The sequence below is a fragment of the Lepidochelys olivacea genome (assembly GCF_965140295.1).
Source record: "Lepidochelys olivacea isolate rLepOli2 genome assembly, chromosome: 15".
In the NCBI taxonomy this organism is placed as follows: domain Eukaryota; kingdom Metazoa; phylum Chordata; order Testudines; family Cheloniidae; genus Lepidochelys; species Lepidochelys olivacea.
The window spans coordinates 28539141-28559694 of NC_140425.1; the positions used below are offsets into that span (position 1 = coordinate 28539141).

At 45.0% G+C, this 20554-nt stretch overlaps 1 protein-coding gene across 1 annotated transcript in view; it reads left to right on the forward strand.

The window, feature by feature from the left end:
• Window positions 1–2478: 2478 nt before the first annotated feature.
• The window catches only part of MLXIP (MLX interacting protein), a gene marked incomplete at its 5' end in the record, with an annotated part of 77608 nt that continues 59532 nt past the window's right edge, over window positions 2479–20554 (forward strand). The window contains one exon of the mRNA XM_084649241.1: window positions 2479–2843. Within this exon, the coding sequence (XP_084505367.1) occupies window positions 2479–2843 (365 nt within the window). The remainder of the gene's footprint in view (window positions 2844–20554) is intronic.

Below are 20554 nucleotides of genomic sequence, written 5' to 3' on the forward strand. Positions count from 1 at the left end.
GAAAATGATTGGAATATAAATATTGTACTTACATTTCAGTATATAGTATGTAGAGCAGTAGAGTAATTGTCTATGAAATTTTAGTTTGTACTGACTTTGCTTGTGCTTTCTAGGGTCGGTCCTGCTTTGAGCAGAGGGTTGGACTAGATCAGTGTTTTTCAAAGTTTGGGTCGCAACCCAGTACTGGGTCGCGGCATGTAAGGCACTGGATTGCCTTGCTCAGCACCCAGGGACTCTAGCAGCTCTGGTCCGCACTGCCGACTGGGGAGTTAAAAGTGCCGTTGGCAGTGCTTCCCAGCTAAGGCAGGCTAGTGCCTATCTGTTCTGACACTGCGCTGCGCCCTGGAAGCAGCCAGCAGCAAGTCTGGCTTCTAGGCAGGGGGGCTCCATGCACTGCCCCTGCCCCGAGCACCGGCTCTGCACTCCCATCGGCCGGTTCCTGGTCAATGGGTGCTGGGGGAGGGGTGCTTGTGGGCGAGAACCCCGTAGAGCTGCTTGCGTGCCTCCGCCTAGGAGCTGGACCTGCTGCTGGCCGCTTCCAGGGTGCAGCATGGTCTGCAGTGCCAGGAGAGGCAGGAAGCCTGCCACTGCACCCAGCTGTGACGCTGACCAGGAGCCACCGGAGGTAAGCTCAAGCCCATGCCCCATCCCCTGCCCCAGCCCTGAGCCCCCCCAAACCAGGAGCCCCTTCCTATACCCCAAACCCCTCATCCTGGGCCCCAGCCCAGAGCCCCTGATTCCCGGCCCCACCCCGCAGCCTTCACCTCCACACCCCAACCCTCTGCCCCAGCCCAGAGCCCCTCCCACACCCAAACCCCTCATCCCCAGCTCCATTGGGTCACGGGTATCAACAATTTTCTTCAACTGGGTCTCCAGAAAAAAAGTTTGAAAACCACTGGACTAGATGACCTCCTGAGGTCTCTTCCAACTCTAATTTTTTACGATTCTATGTAGCCTGTTGTAAAACTAGGCAAATATCTAAATGCATTGATCTGCCCCCTGGAAGACCTCTGTGTACCCCTGCTTGAGAACCACTGGGCTAGAGCACTTCAAGGCTGCAGGCAACTCTGGGGTGGCATTGCATGATCGCTAATGGGATAGGAGTGCAGCGGGAGGGGTTGTTGCCGCAACAGGGTGTTAGTCACAGCTGAGACAGAACCTTCTCGATTCCCTCTGTGTGTATGGAAGAGACACGTCTCCCATCTTCATTGTAAATAACCCAGTTGTCACTTTGCAATTAAGCAATAACGTAACTGTTTTGCAGCCCTGTGTAGCTGGGGAGAGGAAGGTGGTCAGTGGAGAAAGTTCTCCTGGCCCGACCCTGTACATATGGAGGGGAAGCGAAAATGCTGCCTTTTGGTTTGAAACTGGGTGCCGCAAAGCCATGCAGGTTGTAGGGTGGTGATTGCAGTGCTGGTACGTGGGGAGTTGGTGTGGCAGAGGAATTGCAGTGAGTTGTTTGAGGGATGGCAGTGCAGGCCTTAGCATCATAGAGCCATTGGGTTAGAAGGGACTGCAAAGGTCATCTAGTCTAACCCCCTGCCACGATGCAGGATTTGTTACGTCTAATCATCCAAGACAGATGGCTATCCAGCCTCCTTTTGGAAACCTCCAGTGAAGGAGCTTCCTCAGCCTCCAGAGGCTGTCTTGTTCTTTGGGGTGTTCAGTGGGAGCAGGGGGACCACCCTGCATCATCCTGTCTGACCTGTAGATTGCAAGTCCCTGCCCCCAAAGAGTTCTCTTTTCTTTGTCTGTACAGCACCTAGCACAATGGAACCCTGATCCTTGATTGCGGTTCCCAAATGTGACCATAATATAAGGAGCAGGAGCATTGCCTGCATGTAGGTGTGGCGGCTGTTCTTTGGAGGCGCAGGGTGATTCTGGTATAGGTATTGGAGGGGATGTGAGAAGGTGCCACGGGGATTATAGTGTAGATATGTGGATGGGTGTTTAGGGGATGGTAGCAGCTGTATGGTAGCAGGGAGGAATACCAAGGACTGCAGTGGAAAGGGTTGGTTGGGGTGGATTATAGTGCAGGAATTAAGGAAAGGCTTTAGGGTGCAGGGCGGAGTTCTGGGGGGCATGTGGGTTGCTTCAGGAAGAGTTTGTGGATGCACTGCAGGGGTGGGGTTGAAGTTCAGGGGGATGCAGTGCCGAGGAAATGGGGGCGTAAGGGTGGTTGGGAATTGTGGAAGAGAGGGGCAGGGGCCTCCAGGCTGGGGGGCAGGGCGCGGGCTGCCCAGGAGCAGGGGTGGGGGAAAGGGGGGCGGGGGCTGCCTGGCTTCCCTCAGACAGGTGCCAGTCCTGGGCCAGGGCTTCCCGCCCCGCCACCGGCTGTCGCCGCCCCTGAGCAGGCCGGCGGGGCGCGGGCCCCGGCTCCTTTAAATGGCGGAGGCAGGCCGGGGGCGGTGCCAGAGCGGGGGCGGGCCGGGAGTCGGGAGGGGTCCGCGGCCGCAGCAGGAGCGGGAGGCTCGGGCCATGGCCGCCGACGTGTTCATGCGGCCGGGCCGGCTCCCGGGGGCGGCGGGGCCCGTGTCGCGGCGGGCGGAGCCGGACGAGGACTCCTCGGACACGGACGATGGGGGCTCCCCGGCGGGGCGGCGGCCCGGGCCGCGGCGGGGCCAGCCCGCGGGGCCCCAGATCATCCACTCGGGCCACTTCATGGTCTCGTCGCCGCACAGCGAGCACCCGCCCAAGAAGGGCTACGACTTCGACACGGTCAACGAGCAGACGTGCCAGACCTACCGCTTCGGGGCGGCGCGGGGCGGCGGCGGGGCCGGGGGGCGCCTCAGCATCGACGCCTCCCTCACCAAGCTCTTCGAGTGCATGAGCCTGGCCTACAGGTGCGGGGTGCCTGGAAGGGCCCGGGGGTGCTGGGGGGCTTCTTGGGCAACTGGGGGCTCCCGGAGGGAGAGTGTCTGCGGTGGGGGGGGACGGACAGGAAGCGCCAAGAGGCTGGGGGCTCCATGGGGTGGGGTTATGGATGTCTAGGACAACAGGGGGTTCCCCGGGGTTGATAGTCCAGGATGTTGGGCTTAGGGTAGCTGGGGGGACAGGGGGCCCCAGGCAGGCTGAGGGGACTCAGGAGACAGCAGTGGTACACAGTAGCGTTAGCTTAAGTGGGGGAACCCCTTAAAGCCTGGACATATGGGAGTAGTAGGGGAAGTTGGGTAGGGGGCTCGGTATCAGCCTCGGGGGAGACTGGGGTATAAAGGGCCTGGCATCACTGAGCATTCGTGTGTCTGTCATTAGCGCTTCCAGTTATGATCTTGCAGAGACTTGGGGAGGGAACAGGGGAAACCATGAGACCCTGTTAGGGGACTTGGAACCTCCTCTGGAGTTGAGGGGGGATGCAGAGAGGTGAGGGATGATGCTGGGTGGGCTAACAGGGATTTGGAGATACAGATATCTCTAGAAGAGGGCACAACAACACGTGAGGCAGGAACTGGTAACAATATTAGATGTATATGTACTGTACAAGACTATACACTTGCACAAGTGCTCTGGATAGGAAAACTCCCCCGCAGTATGTTTAAAGTGGATGGGTAGCTATGCCCAGCAATGTCAATAGCTACCTACTGCATGGCCCCTGGTCCCAGATGTGGCCATCTACCCTTCCAGAAGGCATCAATGTCAGACTCCAAGTGAGGGATGGTTTAATTGAAAGAGGGTGGGAGAAGAGTGGAGTAAACCTGAGAAATATTTTAGCTGAGCATTCTGGAACCTCAGTTTTCCATGTAGAGGCCAGTGTCTGTCCCTCCCCACCAGGACCAGAAGGGAGGCCACGCCTCCTTACTTCCACATCTCTGCAAAAAGAAAAGGAGTACTTGTGGCACCTTAGAGACTAACCAATTTATTTGGAGCATGAGCTTTCGTGAGCTCATGAAAGCTCATGCTCCAAATAAATTGGTTAGTCTCTAAGGTGCCACAAGTACTCCTTTTCTTTTTGCAAAGACAGACTAACACGGCTGTTACTCTGAAACCTGATCTCTGGAAAAGCCAGTTTAAAGGGGATTTAGCAGCCTCTGAGGTCCTGGCCTTCTAGGCAGGGCTAGACAGCAGAGAATCTAGGGCTCTGGCCTTCCAGCAGGGCTGGAATCTAGGGCTCTGGCCCAAACGGTCTCTCACCTGACATCCTAACTCGGGTAGGCAGCAGAAAACATTGGCCTCTTGGCCTACGGTGGGGTGCCAGCAGGAAGGATGAGGGACCTTGGCCCACCCTACTCCACCAGGTCCCAGCCCAGAGCCCTGACAGTGCGAGAGCTCTGCCACTGGGTCAGCAGGGATCCCACCAAGACACACAAACAAGTACTTTGGCACTACAACCAGACTATTGTCTGGTGTCCCTGGGCTACTTCCTATAACCCACTGACTAGATACCTTCATTCTGTGGGTGTCCTCTGTCTCCTCATGGTACACAGATAACAACAGTTTCCTCATCCCTGGTAGCCCCTTCAAGTCCTCTGTGCTGTAGAGGTCCTACTTGGGCACAAACCCCAGTGGGGAGCATCTATCTTGCTCACCAGCTCCAGGCCAACTGAACTGCAGGGCCTGCCTTTTATACTTCCTGTCTGCCCCTCTGCTTTGGGCGTGGCTGGCCTGGCTCCATGCACCAGGGAGCAGATGGTGGTTTCTCCTGCTCAGGTCCAGAGGAAGGCCATGTCCCCTCGCTACACTCCACATTTGATATAAATAAATTACAGAAGCAGAGAAAAGGGTTGTGGGGGAGAGTGGTAAATGCAGATTTAAAAACTGGTGACTTGCATCGTAATTTTAGTATATTTAAGACAGAAGGTGCCAGTGGGGCCTAAAACAGTTCTGAAATTACTTAACCTAGGGAGTGACTGGCCTTAAAAATCCCTTCCAAAGCTGTCGTTGTCAGTCTGCATTGTGACAGACATCAGAAAAAGGACCGTTAGTGCACAATCTCATAAACTCTGGTGACAATCCCTTTTGTGGTGTGGTGGAAAATATAGTCATGTTGGCGCAGAACCCGTGGGGGGAGCATATGAGTAGTAAAGCTTTTGCTTTTACTTTCAGTATGTATTTGCTTTCTATTTTGTTCTTTGTATCTAAATTACTTTTGTTTAATGAAACAGCAAAACTTTAAAGTATCTGTAGAAAATTTTGTGGACTTGGCATTATAGAGGCAAAGCTTGTATCCCTGTATATAATTAAAGTTCTGGACTAATATGGGTTGCAAAGGGAACAAATAGGGTTAGCTTCAGTATATGATGAGAATTAAAAATAAAAGGACTTGATTTTGAGAGAGTCTGAGCTCTTCCTGCCTCTGTAGACTTCAGTGGAAGTTGCAAATGCTCAACACCTCTTGGGATTGGGCCCAAAGTTAGCAGCAACACTTAATTGCAAAGCCGAATAATTTGTCAAGGACAGAATACAAGTTTCTACCTCTTTTTCTTTTCCTGTTCCATAGGAAGAGTAGCCAGCTATTTGTTTGCATTTTTCTCTTGCAAGTACAAGAAATTATTAGTCAGCGTCTTTCATTATTTTACAGTAACTCTTTATTTAACTTTGTTCCGGTGATTGCAGTTTGTTAATAGTACTTCTTGAATTTATTTAGACATGTTACTAGAACTTCAGTCTTGCCTTCCACCTTTTTAGTAAGATACTAACACTTATCGCCCATGTCTGTAGTCTTCCACATTGGAGACAGGGACATAAGGTAATCATGCTGTGGAATAGAAATGGGTTTTTGAGAAGATGCATGTCTGCTTGAAGCTTTTGTCTCTTGAGATGCTACTGGGAATGTATAAGGGAGAAAGTCCATTTGGATTCACATTTTTAGATTTTGATTAAAAGGAGGGGTGGGGAATTCTTCAAAACATTTAAATTAAAATGTTTTTAATTTAAAGGGAACATATTAACTTGAAATTTAGTCAAATAAAGAAAATGAATTTCAGCAATTCCTGACGTGTCCTGCCATTTTTTGTGGTTTTACAGCCACATTTTTATATTTATTTAAAAAATGTTCTTTTCAGGTGTTGCTATGCAAAAGACTCATAAAGCAAAGGGGAAACTAACTATGCATGTGAAATAGTGTAACTGGCTAGACATACAATTTTGTGAAGTAGGCAGTGCAATGAAACTGATTCCTTTCTTTTGATTACCTGAATGATCGTTAGTAGGTAAATAATTTCCATGAAGAAGAGTGAATTGTAAATTGGCTACATATAAATGTTGTGAACTCAAACAGGGGAGTTTTGTGCTAATATATGAGAACCAGAATGTAAAACTAACCAGTCTGCTTTCACTGTCCAAACTAAGAGAAATGCAAAAACTAAATCATCAGCAGAAAGGTTGTTAAAGTAATCTAGATTTAAATATTTTTCACTTTTGTGTGTGTGTGTGTGTGTATGTATATATATATATATATATATATATATATAAAATTTACCATTGTATTATTAAGATTTTGAAAATTGGTCATCATATTTAGTGAGGGAGCAATTCTGTGGTGGTAATTTGTGCTTATTGAAAATAGCCAATTGTCATACAAACACTAAGCCCTGTATTTTTTTTTTTTTTTTTTTTTGCAAATGTCGTCATTCTGATATTCTGGCCCTATGTATTGAGAGGAGAATATGTCAAGAGACAGAAAATACCTTTTCAGTAGATTCCAAATACAGACTAACACGGCTGTTACTCTGAAATCTATCCTGGTGACTCTGAAGGCTGGTTAATTCCACCTGATGAAGTTCCCTGAACAGATTTCAGATAACATACTGAGCATTTTCATCATCACCTTGTAATTAGTACAACAAACTGATCACAAAGTTTGTGTCCTTTAAACAGGACTTTTTTTTTTAAGCCTGGCTTTAGGTGACTGTTTGGTGAACATGGTAAAGTTAGTAAAACTGAGTGCTTGATCACCAGATGAAGAATGATTGATTAAGCCTGGAGAATGAACTACCCCCACTCATCCTTAGAAGTTGTCTCTACATCCTTATCTGCTCTAGGGATGCTCAAGACTTACAGATTATACAGTAGACTTCATTCTCCAGTCCAGCACCTTCACTGTCAGGAAATCCACTACTGCTGAGTATTATTTTTAACTCAGAAAATTAAACAGAAAAAAATTGATGTTGTTTATGGAAAATGTTTGATATTTGTGTTCTGCAGAGCCAGCAACACTAACCATGTTCCCAGAGTTGGGCAAACATGGCCTATACAGATGCAAAAACAAGGAAGTCACTATGACAAAATTGTATTTTTATTTATTTGAGACTCCTCACTTAAGTCTAGGTGACTTGCAGGCTTAAGATGAGCTATTCAAGGCCTCGAGAGGTACTAAATTATATACTATTTTACAGCTTTACCAGTCTGCTAGGAAACCAGGATTTAATCGTGGGGGAAAGCTTGTTCAAAGAAGTGCATCTTCCCCATAATTCTAGAAGTGTCCAGGTTTGTGCTGAGTAATATTTTCTGCTGGGAATGGATTCAAAATCAGACTTCTAATTTTGTCTTCTACCTTAAAGTGTGCTGCATCATTCCTTTGTGCTGTTTAAACAGCTACCTCGTTTCACTTGAGGAAACCTGAAGGGGAGAGAAGTGATTGCTTTTCTTTCTTCTGTGAACAGAACAGGCTTCTAGCTTAGTTAAACTTATTTTTCAGTTGTATTGCAGTAATTTAAATAATTGCTTTTTTAACAAAATCATGTCAAATCAACTGCTTTACAGGGAAAAGTGTGACAAGAACACACATTCTGATATGCAGTTTAGTGGGTCATAAACAAACTTTTATAAATCAATATGTTACCTATAAACAGTGGAGCAAACTACAGCTATCACGTGTCCTGTACTGTATACTTTATCTGATGTCACCTTCTACCATCATGAGATTGATTGGGAACGGTACCTCTCTTAATACTTGTCAAGGTTCCTCCCCCACTCTGAACTCTAGGGTACAGATGTGGAGACCTGCATGAAAACCTCCTAAGCTTACTTTTACCAGCTTAGGTTAAAACTTCCCCAAGGTACAAATTAATTTTATCCTTTGTCCATGGAATATCCACTGCCACCACCAAACTCTAACTGGGTTTACTGGGAAACGTAGTTTGGACACGTCTTACCCCCCCAAAATCCTCCCAACCCTTGCACCCCACTTCCTGGGAAAGGTTTGGTAAAAATCCTCACCAATTTGCATAGGTGACCACAGACCCAAACCCTTGGATCTCAGAACAATGAAAAAGCATTCAGTTTTCTTACAAGAAGACTTTTAATAGAAATAGAAGTAGATAGAAGTAAAGGAATCACCCCTGTAAAATCAGGATGGTAGATACCTTACAGGGTAATTAGATTCAAAACATAGAGAATACCTCTAGGCAAAACCTTAAGTTACAAAAAAAGACACACAGACAGAAATAGTCATTCTATTCAGCACAATTCTTTTCTCAGCCATTTAAAGAAATCTAACACATACCTAGCTGGATTACTTACTAAAGTTCTAAGACTCCATTCCTGGTCTATCCCCAGCAAAAGCAGCATATAGACAGACCCAGACCCTTTGTTTCTCTCCCTCCTCCCAGCTTTTGAAAGTATCTTGTCTCCTCATTGGTCATTTTGGTCAGGTGCCAGCGAGGTTACCTTTAGCTTCTTAACCCTTTACAGGTGAGAGGATTTTTCCTCTGGCCAGGAGGGATTTTAAAGGGGTTTACCCTTCCCTTTATATTTATGACAACGTGTCCTGTACTGTATAATTTATCTGAATGTCACCTTCTACCATCATGAGATTGATTGGGAACGGTACCTCTCTTAATACTGGTAAATGGACTGTAGATGCTTTCTTCTGTAGCCCTTTGCCTCAGCCCTCTAAAATTAAAAGTGTAATTGATGTTATAAATTTTAACTTGTACAGTTTTGTACATTTCCCTCCTCCCCCCCATTTTAACAGTCTTATTAGAACTATTTAAGCAATATCCTTTAGCAAAAATAGTGCAAGATTTTGGATTGTATTTAGGATGTTTCTAGCCCCAGCATGAGTCACCGGGATTAGATTCTGGGACTGGGACAAAGGACTCTTCTCCCTTCTTTGACTGTGGGCTTTATTGTGTAGGAATGGACCTTCCATGTCCATTGACTTCAGTGAGAGTTGAGGGTGTGCCTCCCTTTGCAGGAGCAGGCCCCACTGCCTGAGAAAGTGGAAAGGGAAGTGCATGTAGTAGAAAGTTCTGATATAAGGAATTTGCAGAGGGCAGTGGGAAGGATTTACTGCATTAATAAATCAAAGAAAAGTTATGTTAGAGAGCTCCATGTGGAAAGTTTTACCTTGTAAACAGTGGAGTATAACTTGTTGAAGGTTCAAACCTGGGAATTCACACTTAGAAATGAAGACATGTACCTATATTCTGTACACTACAAATAGACTCCATACTTGCCAGGCTAAGTGCAGCATCTCCCTTACAAATAATATAAGGCAAAGCTCGGTTATAGGTGCCTTAAGACATAATCTATTTTTCCCAGAGCAAATACTTGCTTGTAGGTAATTGTGCATTTGGCAGGATTTATTAGCATCCGGCCTCAACCTTCTCTTGGGCATAGGAAGTGTGCCATAGCAGACTTAGCAAATAGTGGAAAAGCTGAGATTGTGTGAAAGAAATATTGAGAGGTGTTAGACTGTATTCATTGCATTTTTTTCTTTGTACACAAAAATTTGTGGTTTTATAATTTTCCTTTTCTTTTCACTGGTTGTTTCGATCTCAGTGCCACTGACAGTCTTCTCAGAACTAAAAGACAAAGGTACTAAATTGTTTGAAAGCTGCATAAGTGTACTGCAGGTTTTTATTTGTTTTCTTTCAGTCTGGGCAGAAAAGCCTTAAAATTATTATAAAAATTAATTATAAAAACAAACAGTTGTCTCCAGGGAAATAGAATTGGCTCTTTGTATTCCCGTCAACAGTGGAAGCGTCTTAATTTTTGTAATGCAAACTAGAGTTTTATGATATTGTCAGAGTTTCTAGGGAAGTAAAATTTGGAAACTTTTAAGGAAAATATAGGCTTTCAAATATCACTTCTGGTAGGTTTGCTACTGGAAAGGCTTTGTGTTAAAGTAGGGACTCTGAACATAGGACTTTCAGTAACTGCTTTGGTGCTCAAAATGGAAGTTGTGTGATTATTTCTTTTATTAAATATTTTTTCAGAGTGGTTCATAGGTGCTAAGGCCAGAAAGGGTCATTGTGATCATCTAGTCTGACTTCCTGTATAGCGTGTACCCTGGAACTCCCCACAATAACTACGGGAGCATGTCTTTTAGAAAAACATCTTATCTAAAACACTCTTCAAGGATTCAGTGTATAATAGAAGTAAATGTTTAGTTTCTGAGGGTCATCTAATCAGTAAGCAGAAATGGGGCTGGTAATTTAATATGTAGTCTTCATAGCTTGTTTAAACATGAAGGTAAAGTGCTCAGGTCATTCAAACAGAAGACTGGGAGCCAGGTCTCTTGTTTTGTATTTCTGGCTCTGCTAATGACTTGCTATATGACCTTAGACAGTCATTTAACCGCTCTCTGCCTCAGTTTCCCTATCTGTAAAATTATTATAATATTGGCTGATTCATAGGGGTGTTGTGAAGCTGTTTGCTCTCCTTGGGCCTGCCAGCTAATCATAGGAAAAACCACTTCTTCATTCACATTTTCAGAGCAGCCAAAGCACTCATTTTTAGCATTTATCAATGTAAATATGGCTAGGTATTCGTAGTTGTCTTCCCTTTGTTTGTGCTATATTGTATATCTTCAGTGTAATCAATAAATGCTCTTTTCTCATTCCGAGTCTATTTTATTAATAGTAGCAGTACAAATAGAGCTTGGCCGAGAATTTTGGCTGCATGGATAGAGAAGAACGGCTGGAGTTTAGAGATGTTATATAAGAAAGAGGCAAGATTTAGGAACAGACTGATTATGTGGGTCTGATGAGGGGATTGATCAAAGATGACAGTTAGTTTATGGGCCTGAGTGACAAGGAGGATAGTGTTGGTGGTGGTCAGTGATAGAGAATGCAGAAGAGGAGGGACTTGGGAGAGGTAAGATAAGTGCTCAAAGAAAAGAGCTGATCTGTCAATTCCAATAAATGTTAACCTTTGTAGCTGATCAAAAAAGACAAACCCACAAACACAAATTACTGCCTAATAAAACCTCACCAGTTTTTTAATAACGATAATAAAGTTAATACTGAACACTTTTCAGGGGCGCTGCTCTGTACACAGCTTTTCACACCAGTTGACACACCAGAGGAGGCACCCACTCCTGTGTTTAAATTGATTGTTATGTTTTAAAGAGTAATCCTCTTTGAAGTAAGGGATTGCTCTGCTTTGGGACTGCTGTGGGAAAAATGTAATGTCTGGCTACTACAGTGCTAATTCCTGAGTCAGAGATCTGCAAGTGGCGGAGGGAGGAGACGTTCTGGAGATTCTAGAAAACTTTGTTGACCTTAGAACAAAGGGGGACCCTGTTACTCATAGAGAAGCTTATATTTTCTGTCTGCTAGGCCCTGGGATGTCTACATTTGACAGAGTACAATGACCATCCACAATGACCATCTCCTACTTAAGATGTCAGAAACTGAATTTCCATGTGATGCATGACTCCTTTCTGAAAGAGAAATTTGTTACAAATGTTAGGGTGTGACTCCAGTTCAGCAAGTGTCTGTGCCAGTCAAGAAACCTGTTTTACTGTGAAAGTACAAATGATCAGGCTGTTTGCATGCTCTTCTCTCCTTGCTTTATGTGCTGCTGGTGAATTTCATTTTGAGATTACAATTCTGTAATGTAATGGTCTGTCAAAGGAGGATTCATATCTCCAATGATTTGATTCAGTAAGCACGTCACTCTAATATCAAAAGGAAGCAGAGCCTCAATGAGATTGTATTATACATTTTAAACACTGCACATTCTTAGAGTTTTCTAAGACACAAATAGAAATGCAGAAGAGAAAATACTGGAAGACGGGTCTATTGATTGGAACACAAGCCTGGGAGCCAGAACTACTACTTTCTCTTTTTGCCTCTGCCATGGACCCTAATATATTATTTTATTCAAGTCTTTTAACCACTGTCAAAGTTTGACTCAGACTCACAATTTATCAGACCACTCTGTTTTATTAGCAAAGCTGCTCTGCTAATACATTTAGAAGTGAGCCCCCCGAGTGGGGCTTGTGTCTCTTAATTTATACAGTTTTTGGAGAACAAGTTACAGAGAAGTTACAGACAAAAGAAGAAAAAGATTTTAGTCACCACCCTTTGAGATCCCTGAGACCATAAGGGCCAGTGGTAAAGCAGCTGGGCAGTTTAACCCTGTGGAACTACAGATTTTTGCCAGCCTATTTTTAAGCACACCATTTTGCCTTTCAACTGCCCCTGCACTCTGTGGATGGTAAGGGTAGTGCAACAGGTGGGTGACATGTAATACCTGGTTTAGATGTTGAACAATTTTTCCAGTAAAGTGTGTTCCCCGATCACTAGACAAAGTGGCAGGAATTCCCTTGGTAGGGATAATGTAGTTTAACAGACATTTTGCAACGGACAATGAATCAGCTTTGCGACAGGGAAAGGCTTCAATCCAACCTGAAAACAGATATATTATAACTAAAATGAATTCATATTTCTGACACTTTGGCATTTGTACAAAATCAAGTTGCCAGTGTAGGAAAGGTGCTTGAGGCAAACCCCGGAACCCTTGTGTTACTTTTACAGATTTGCCTACATTGTGGCTTTGACAAGTAACACAAGCGGCACAGTGGCGGGTTGCAAAGGAGCTGAAATGCGGAGCCCACCACCCCGCCTTACTCATAGCAGAGACCATCCCCTCCTTGCCGACATGCGAAACACCATGTAGCAGGGCGGCTAGAGACGGGTAGAGTGAGAGGGGAGCTACAAAGGTACCGGTGGGCGATCGCCAAAGGGAATCAGAATGCAAAGAGCAACCCAAAGCACTCCAGGAGTCTTTCTCTGTTTCTGGGGCAGAATCCTGGAGCTGAGCGAGATGAGACAGGGATGATGGTGTTACAGAGACAGAGAGGGGACCAAGAAATGCTTCTGGTGAAGGTTTTATAGTGGCGGCATGTTTTGCAGTAGCATCAGCAAGTGCATTACCTTTTGCCACCTCGGTGTCTGCCGCTGAGTGGCCAAGTACACTTAACAATTGCCAAGGCAGACGGTAGTAAAACTGCATACAGGAGGGCGGCAATGTAGGGGCCATTCTTGATAGGGGTTCCAATAGAGGTAAGAAAACCTCGAGCCTGCCAGAGGGTGCCAAAGTCATGCACAACCCCAAAGGCATACCGAGAATCAGTAAAAATAGTGGCAGAGAGCCCCTCGGCTAGAAAGCAGGCACGGGTTAGAGCAATCAGTTCAGCCACCTGGGCAGAGGTCACAGAGGGTAAGGGCGCAGCTTCTATGGTCTCAGAGAGAGAGACCACAGCGTACCCTGCAAGAAGGTGGCCTTGGTCATTTCTATAACAGGACCCATCAATAATACCAGGTCAGAGTTAGGGAGAGGTACATCTGAAAGGTTGGGGCGCGGGACAGTGATAGCAGAGTCAGTTGCAAGGCAGTCATGGGGTTCACCATCACTAGGTAAAGGAAGGAGGGTAGCAGGGTTTAACCGGGAGCAGCGCTTAATAGTGATATGTGAGGCTGAAAGCAGCAAAAGTTCATACCTAGTGAGGCGAGCAGAGGAGAGGTGAGCAGTAAATAGAACACCCTAGTTTGCATAGCAAGTCCCGTCCCAGAAGGTTTGCAGGGGTGGAATCAGAGGGGAGGAATGCATGCTCCTCAGAGAGGGGACCGACCTGAACAGACAAAGGTTTTGAGAGGGTAAAAGAGGTAGGGATCCCTGTAATGCCAACAGCAGACACAGATATTCCAGATCGGGGAACCTCAGGCAAGTCAGTGGTCGGATTGTAGAAAGAGAAGCTCCAGTATCAACAAGGAAAGGGAGAGAGAGATCATTTACAGTCAGGACACATTCTCCAGTAGGGGACAGAGGTAATAAGGGAGCTAAAACTTTGTGAGGTTCCTCAGCATCCCATCATTGTTGGGGTGAAAAATAGGGTTGGGGATCAGCTGGAGGAACCAGCGGGGGGTTCACTTGATTTCCCATACAATTATTAGGTCATCTTGGACACTCTTTTTTCCAGTGTCCAGGCTGTTTACAGTAGTTACAAACCCCAGTTAATCCAGGCCCCCGCCCCCTTCCGCAACCCCATCCCTGTCCCCGGTGTGGTCTGCTTAGTCCTGAATAATACTGTATCTGCAGAGCCATTAACTTTTGGGAGGACTGTTCCTCCTTTCCTTTTAAAGTGCGGTGGCAGTGCTCTGCTACTGTCAGCAATTTGTCCATGGTTTCAGTCTCCCATCCCACACTTATTCGTTTTAACATGCTGCCTGTGGCAGGGAGAAGACCATCAACAAATGCATGTGCCAAGGCTCCCTGCCCATTTACATCGGGCTCTTGTATTCCTGAATGTTGTAGGAAAATATCAGTTAGCCGGGACCTATAGTCACCTGGGCTTTCTCCTTGCCCTTGCTTACAGCAACGTATTGCTGTCCAGTTTGTTTTAGGAGACCACACTTTAGGAATGGCTTGATGCAGGCGCTTCCAAAGAGCCATACACCGGTCTCTGTATGCCGAATCTGGGCCAGTACTTTTTATGGTTGAGTGGCATGCCTCAGCTGGCCAGTCTGTTGCAGCCAACCATTTTTCATAATAACTGGCAGGAGCTAACAATTTACACAGTTGGAGGAGATCTGTCTCAGAGGGTTCATAGGTTTCACAGATTAACAGAAACTCCTCAGCAAATTTGACAGAGTTTTCCTGTGGTTTGGGAAAACTTTTAACTATAGATAAAAGTTCCGTACGAGTCCAGGGTTTATAATCCCATATGGACTCACTTTCTCCCATCTTAAGGACTTGTAAGGGTGCCACAACAGTTTGATCAGAGTCTCTCATTAACCTCCCATCAGGTTCTCTTTTCCAAGAAGAGATGTCAAGAGAATCTTTGCAGTCTGCTTTGGATTTCTTCTTCATAATATTTTGCAGAGCTGCGAGGCCAATGAGGGTATCTTCTTCACTTTCATTATCTGTAGTCACTGAAGATTTTTCCTTTTCTGATTTTTCATTTGCGCAGGAGTATGGTGGGGGTCGGGTTTGATCCGGATCATTGCACAGGACTGGGCAAAGGGGAGCGCTCGGACTAGTGGTGGGAGAGACTGCATCCAATTGAACTGTTAGTTTTTTGATAGAATTTTTAAGAGAGGTGAGTTTTGACTCAGTCCATCTACGATTTGCCTCTTCCCATCACTGCATGAAGCAGTCTACTTCTCCTCTCTCCAATTTGGTTTTTGGGAGGACGAGTTTCCTTTTTAAAGCGTCCACTCGATCCTTGTCCCAGGAACCTAACAGTGGCCACTGTAATTTGGGGTTCTCTAGAGCTAATTTGGACCATTTTTCAAGAAACCTACAAGAGTCCGGACCCCTCCTAAAATACATAAAATAAGCTGGAGTTCCCTTAGGGAACTGTTCTACCTTAGACTTCTGATTACCCATCCAGGAGGACTTCACACAGCACTCAAACAAGAAGGAAATTCGGGCTCAGCAGAGCGGTACCCGGTGCAACACACAGAAAGGAGCCCACAGGCTACTGCCTCAACTGCCCTTGCTTTCACACCAGGGGTTATACCCAAGGCGTGGTGCGGCTGCAGCTGTGCAGATTCCACTTATTCAGACCGTGGGGACGGGGACCCCTTGGTCAGCCAGTCTCCGGACAGAGATGGCTCCCAGATTCACACACACACCACGGGGAAGACGGATAGACACAAAGACAAGACAGTCCTCAAACCGGTTAAAGCACAAAAATAATAATTACCTGAGACGTCTGATTCCAGAAGCTGGATCCAAGGACCCCTACCCGAACAGAGTGGGAACCAACAAGTTCAATGGCGTAGAGTGCGCTGCTGCTGTGTACCTTTCCGTCTTGTGGAGGATCGCCTGGACTAAGCGTCCAGGCGCCGGCTGCCACGATCGTCCTGCAAGGCAGTCAGGGATCACACAGCCTCAGTGAAGCCGCTTGCCATCCCGGTGGGACCTCCAAATTGTCAAAGTTTGACTCAGACTCACAATTTATCAGACTACTCTGTTTTATTAGCAAAGCTGCTCTGCTAATACATTGAGAAGTGAGCCCCCCGAGTGGGGCTTGTGTCTCTTCATTTATACAAGTTTTTGGAGAAGAAGTTACAGACAAAAGAAGAAAAAAGATTTTAGTCACCACCCTTCGAGATACCTGAGACCAGTCACGTATCTTCAATTACCTGCCACCCTTAACAATCTCCTTTAACAGCTTCCAGTTAACTAATTGCCCTTCACACCTTCCATTCTGATGCCTGCTTCTTAGACGTGCTGGCTCTATCTTAATTGCGTCTCCATTCAAAAGCTAACTGTCCCTACATGTTTCAGAGTAACAGCCGTGTTAGTCTGTATTCGCAAAAAGAAAAGGAGTACTTGTGGCACCTTAGAGACTAACCAATTTATTTGAGCATGAGCTTTCGTGAGCTACAGCTCACTTCATCGGATGCATCTAAGGTGCCACAAGTACTCCTTTTCTTTTTGTCCCTACATGTGCTCCCTCAGATACTTTGTAACATGTTTTGGCATGCCCTCTCATATACAATGTATCCAGCATGTCCCCTTATACAACGCTATACTTCTACAATGTTATACTTCCACACCACTTTAAGCCTCCATTTCCTGTGTGTAAAATGGGACAATAAAACCTTACTTCATAGGAGTTTTTGGAAGCTTGTTCATTAAGCATTTTGAGATGAGACACTTTGGATAAAAGGCACTGGAAAAATTCAAAGCATTTTATAAATAAGCCCCATAACTTCCCTGTAAAGTAGAGAGATTTTGTTACCCCCATTTATGGAAATCTGTGTGTGGAAAATAGGCTAAATGACACCTGGTGAGTCAGTGGCAGAATCAGAAACAGCAATCAGAATTGAGGCCTGGGATTTCAGAGTATTCTAAGCACTATACCGCAGACTCTCGACTACACAAACCTGATTTTTGGTCCTACTGAAATTAATGGAAATTTTGCTTTAGTGAAGAGTGCTGAATGATCAGTGCCCTTAATCCTTGTCCATGTTCGTACATGGAGGGCAGTGAGTTTGTATAAATTCAGGCCACTGAAGGGGCAGAGAACCAGTGATGCAGAGTAGAAGTCTTAATTTTAGTGTATGCATGTTTTAGTTGGTGCAATTTATAATAATCCTGACACTTCAACACATTTTCCATCTACAATCAAAATTAACATCCTCCCACACAGAATGGAGATATCTAAAAAATTAAGAGCAAGGATTGCCATTTGAAGAGGCTGGAGATACAGATTTGGGTTAATAACAAAATGTGTTATGCCAAGTGTGCTCTCAGTCCCCTGCTGTTTTAAGTTTTCATCTCCTAATTGCATACTGGGCAGATGGGGTTTAGTCTGTTCTCTGCTGCATGACTCCTGTAGGGAGGATGTATCTCATTGTCATTTTCTTTAGTTTCTGACTATCATTATTGGTGTTTCCTCCCCACTCTCTGAGCCCCTGTCAGGTCTATGAGGGAGTGGTTGGAGTAGGGTAAGGCATGAGCCTTCTAGGTTCTATCGCCATCTTTGGCACTCATTCAGTAAGACTCATCTTTATACCTATACAGTAACCTTCACAATGTCTCCTAAGTAGGTTAGAATTAATGTTTATAAAGTGCTTTGAGATCCTCGGATAACAGATGCTATAGCGGATCAAGCCCATCCATATAATACAGACATTCTTATTTGTTAATATATATACATAAACATAATTAGTTGGGATGTTGAGCTGTGCCCATTTGACATGAAACACCTCTCTTGGTTGATAAATTATTTTAATTGCAAATTATAATGAGAAATAAGATAATTGATAGAGTTGAATGTTAATTTAAGAAAATCTGATTTTTTTTTTAACAGTAATTAGGAATAGAAGTGTGCTGTTTTTAAACATGATCACTACTGATGCACAGGTAGCCTTTCTCATCTCTATTCAGTGGTGAGGTTTGGAATTTTTTTTTTTTAAAGGGGTGCTGTATAATATGTAATAACTATTAGAGGTGTCGTCTGAACTTAAGACTTTTGCCAGGAACTCCTGAATTCTAATTTTGGCTCTGAAGCTGATCCTGGGGCAAATAATTTAACATCTTCGCCTCAGCTTCCCTAGTAATAAAACATCTTCCAGCGAAGATATGAGAATTGCTTAGTTAATGTTTGTCAAGGGCTTTAAAGTTTTAAACTGCTGTATACTGTATAACAATTAGTATAGTGAGTGAACCAAAAATACTGAGTGAGGCCCTCCATAGTGTGGCTTTCCGTTGTTTCTGATAACCATTTAAATTGTTCAGGGTAGGATAATAATACTTTGCACTTGTGAAGCATCTTTCTGAGAATCTAAGTGTTTTTTACAAGCTTTAATTAATGTTCGCAGCTCTACCTGGGAGTTGAATAAAGTGCAAATGTTGGGAAACTGAGACACAGAGCAGTGAAGTTACTTGGAGGGTTGGGGGCAGATACAGAAATGGAACCTAGATCTTCTACTTCCCAGTTGTGTGCTCTCCACAGCATTAGGCACTGCACTAACACAATAAGAGACAGTCCCACAGCTTCCTGATCTGTCCCCAAAGGTTGGATGAAACACTTTTGCTTGACTAAAATAATGGTTAGAATGCCTGCTTTTTTAAAATTTATTGGTGTCTTTTCTTCCCTGAAATTGTTCTATTTGGAAATATCTTGCTGCATGCTGGGAGAAATGCTTCCGCTTATGCTGTAGCATGAGGGGTCTGAATTGCTCTTGGTATTTATCTGTAGTTTATACACCACCAGAGCAAACAAAGCATAACTTTACAGTGAAGCAAATACATGCTCTGTGTGCTGCCATCTCTAGTTGCAGATAAAGCAAAGAGTGAAAGGTTTCCCATGCATACTGGCAAATAAGCAGAAAAATTGAGGCCAAAATTGCTAGAATGGTTTTGGGGAGATCTTGTATAGGGGAGTCAAGAGGAGGAAGAAAGACGCCCCAGTTCCATTTCAGTTCAAGGAGCCAGATTTCCAGGCTCAGATTCAAGATGTTTGCCCAATGAAAAATGCTCTTATACTGTACTACCTGTGAGAATCTCATTTGTTTCCTTTCAGCTGCTCATTATAACTTCTGCTTCTGCAAGGCTAGATCTGCAGCATGTACTTAGAAGGCTTTCTCTTTCATCTTGAGTCAGGAAATGGGAAGGGTCATCTTATTTTTGTTTGTTTAGGTGGGAAATTAATGGGGTCTGCTAGTACTAGATTTGGCTTGTGAGTTTATACAGTGCTGAGCATCAGGGTTGACTTGTGGGGAGTCCAACTAGCCTTGTTCTTGCCTAAGAGATTCACCCTTGAGAAACATAATGCTGTTATTGATTTTGGAAGTGACACAGCAGTTACTTTGTTTGCTTTGCAATCGGGCATTGATTATCAGCACCTATTATCTCTGTCAGATCACCTCTTTGCATCTACACAGACAATTTTCTGCAAATGTTCCAGCTTCTCCAGTGTTAGTCACATTGGGAGAGAGCTGGTGTCTAAGTGGCTATACACCATTATTGTAGCAGTAAATATTGTGATAGTACCCAAAGGCCCCATTTGGGCTTGGGGCCCCATTATGCTGGGAATTATACAAACACAGACAATCGCTGACCTGAAGGGTTTATGCCATATCATCTAACCCTGCTGGAGACTGTTCTGTGCTATGGCTTCCAGCAGTGGAGCTAATTGATCCTAACATGCCAGTGTAACAAGGCCCTAAAGCAGTTGTGGGCAGCCTGCGGCCCGCCAAGATAATCCGCTGGTTTACATTGACCGTCCGCAGGCACAGCCATCCGCAGCTCCCAGTGGCTGTGGTTCGCCATTCCCGGCCAATGGAAGCGGCGGGAAGTGGTGCAGGCCACAGGGACGTGCTGGCTGCCACTTCTATTGGCCGGGAACAGCGAACTGTGACCACTGGGAGCTGAGAGCGGCTGTGCCTGCGGACGGTCAGTCTAAACACTGTCTCGCAGCCCACCAGCGGATTACTCTGATGGGCCGTGTGCGGGCCGCAGGTTGCCCACCACTGCCCTAAAGTGCCGTAACTGTAAAAAAGTCATTTTTAGTGGTGGAGTCTCCTGAGTAATTTGTTTGTACAACTGCCTTGCTTGGGACGTTTACACAGCATTCCTGCCCCCGCTTCCCTCCTTCACTTTTTTTTTTATCATCTCCTTCCCTCAAGGGTTCATATCACAGTAACTGTCACACTGCCTTTGCAGTACTCCAAGCCTTGAATACCAAGAGACTAGACGTAGAAATCAACCCGTGCATGGTTATGCAGAACCCTAGCCACAGGATCATCTGGTCATCTTATAGCCATTATGGTACTGCCTGTCTGAAGCAGCTGGAGTGCCATAGGGAAATGAAACAACATAAAGATTGTACAGTAAATTCTAAAAATAGCTGAGATCCCTCTGTATT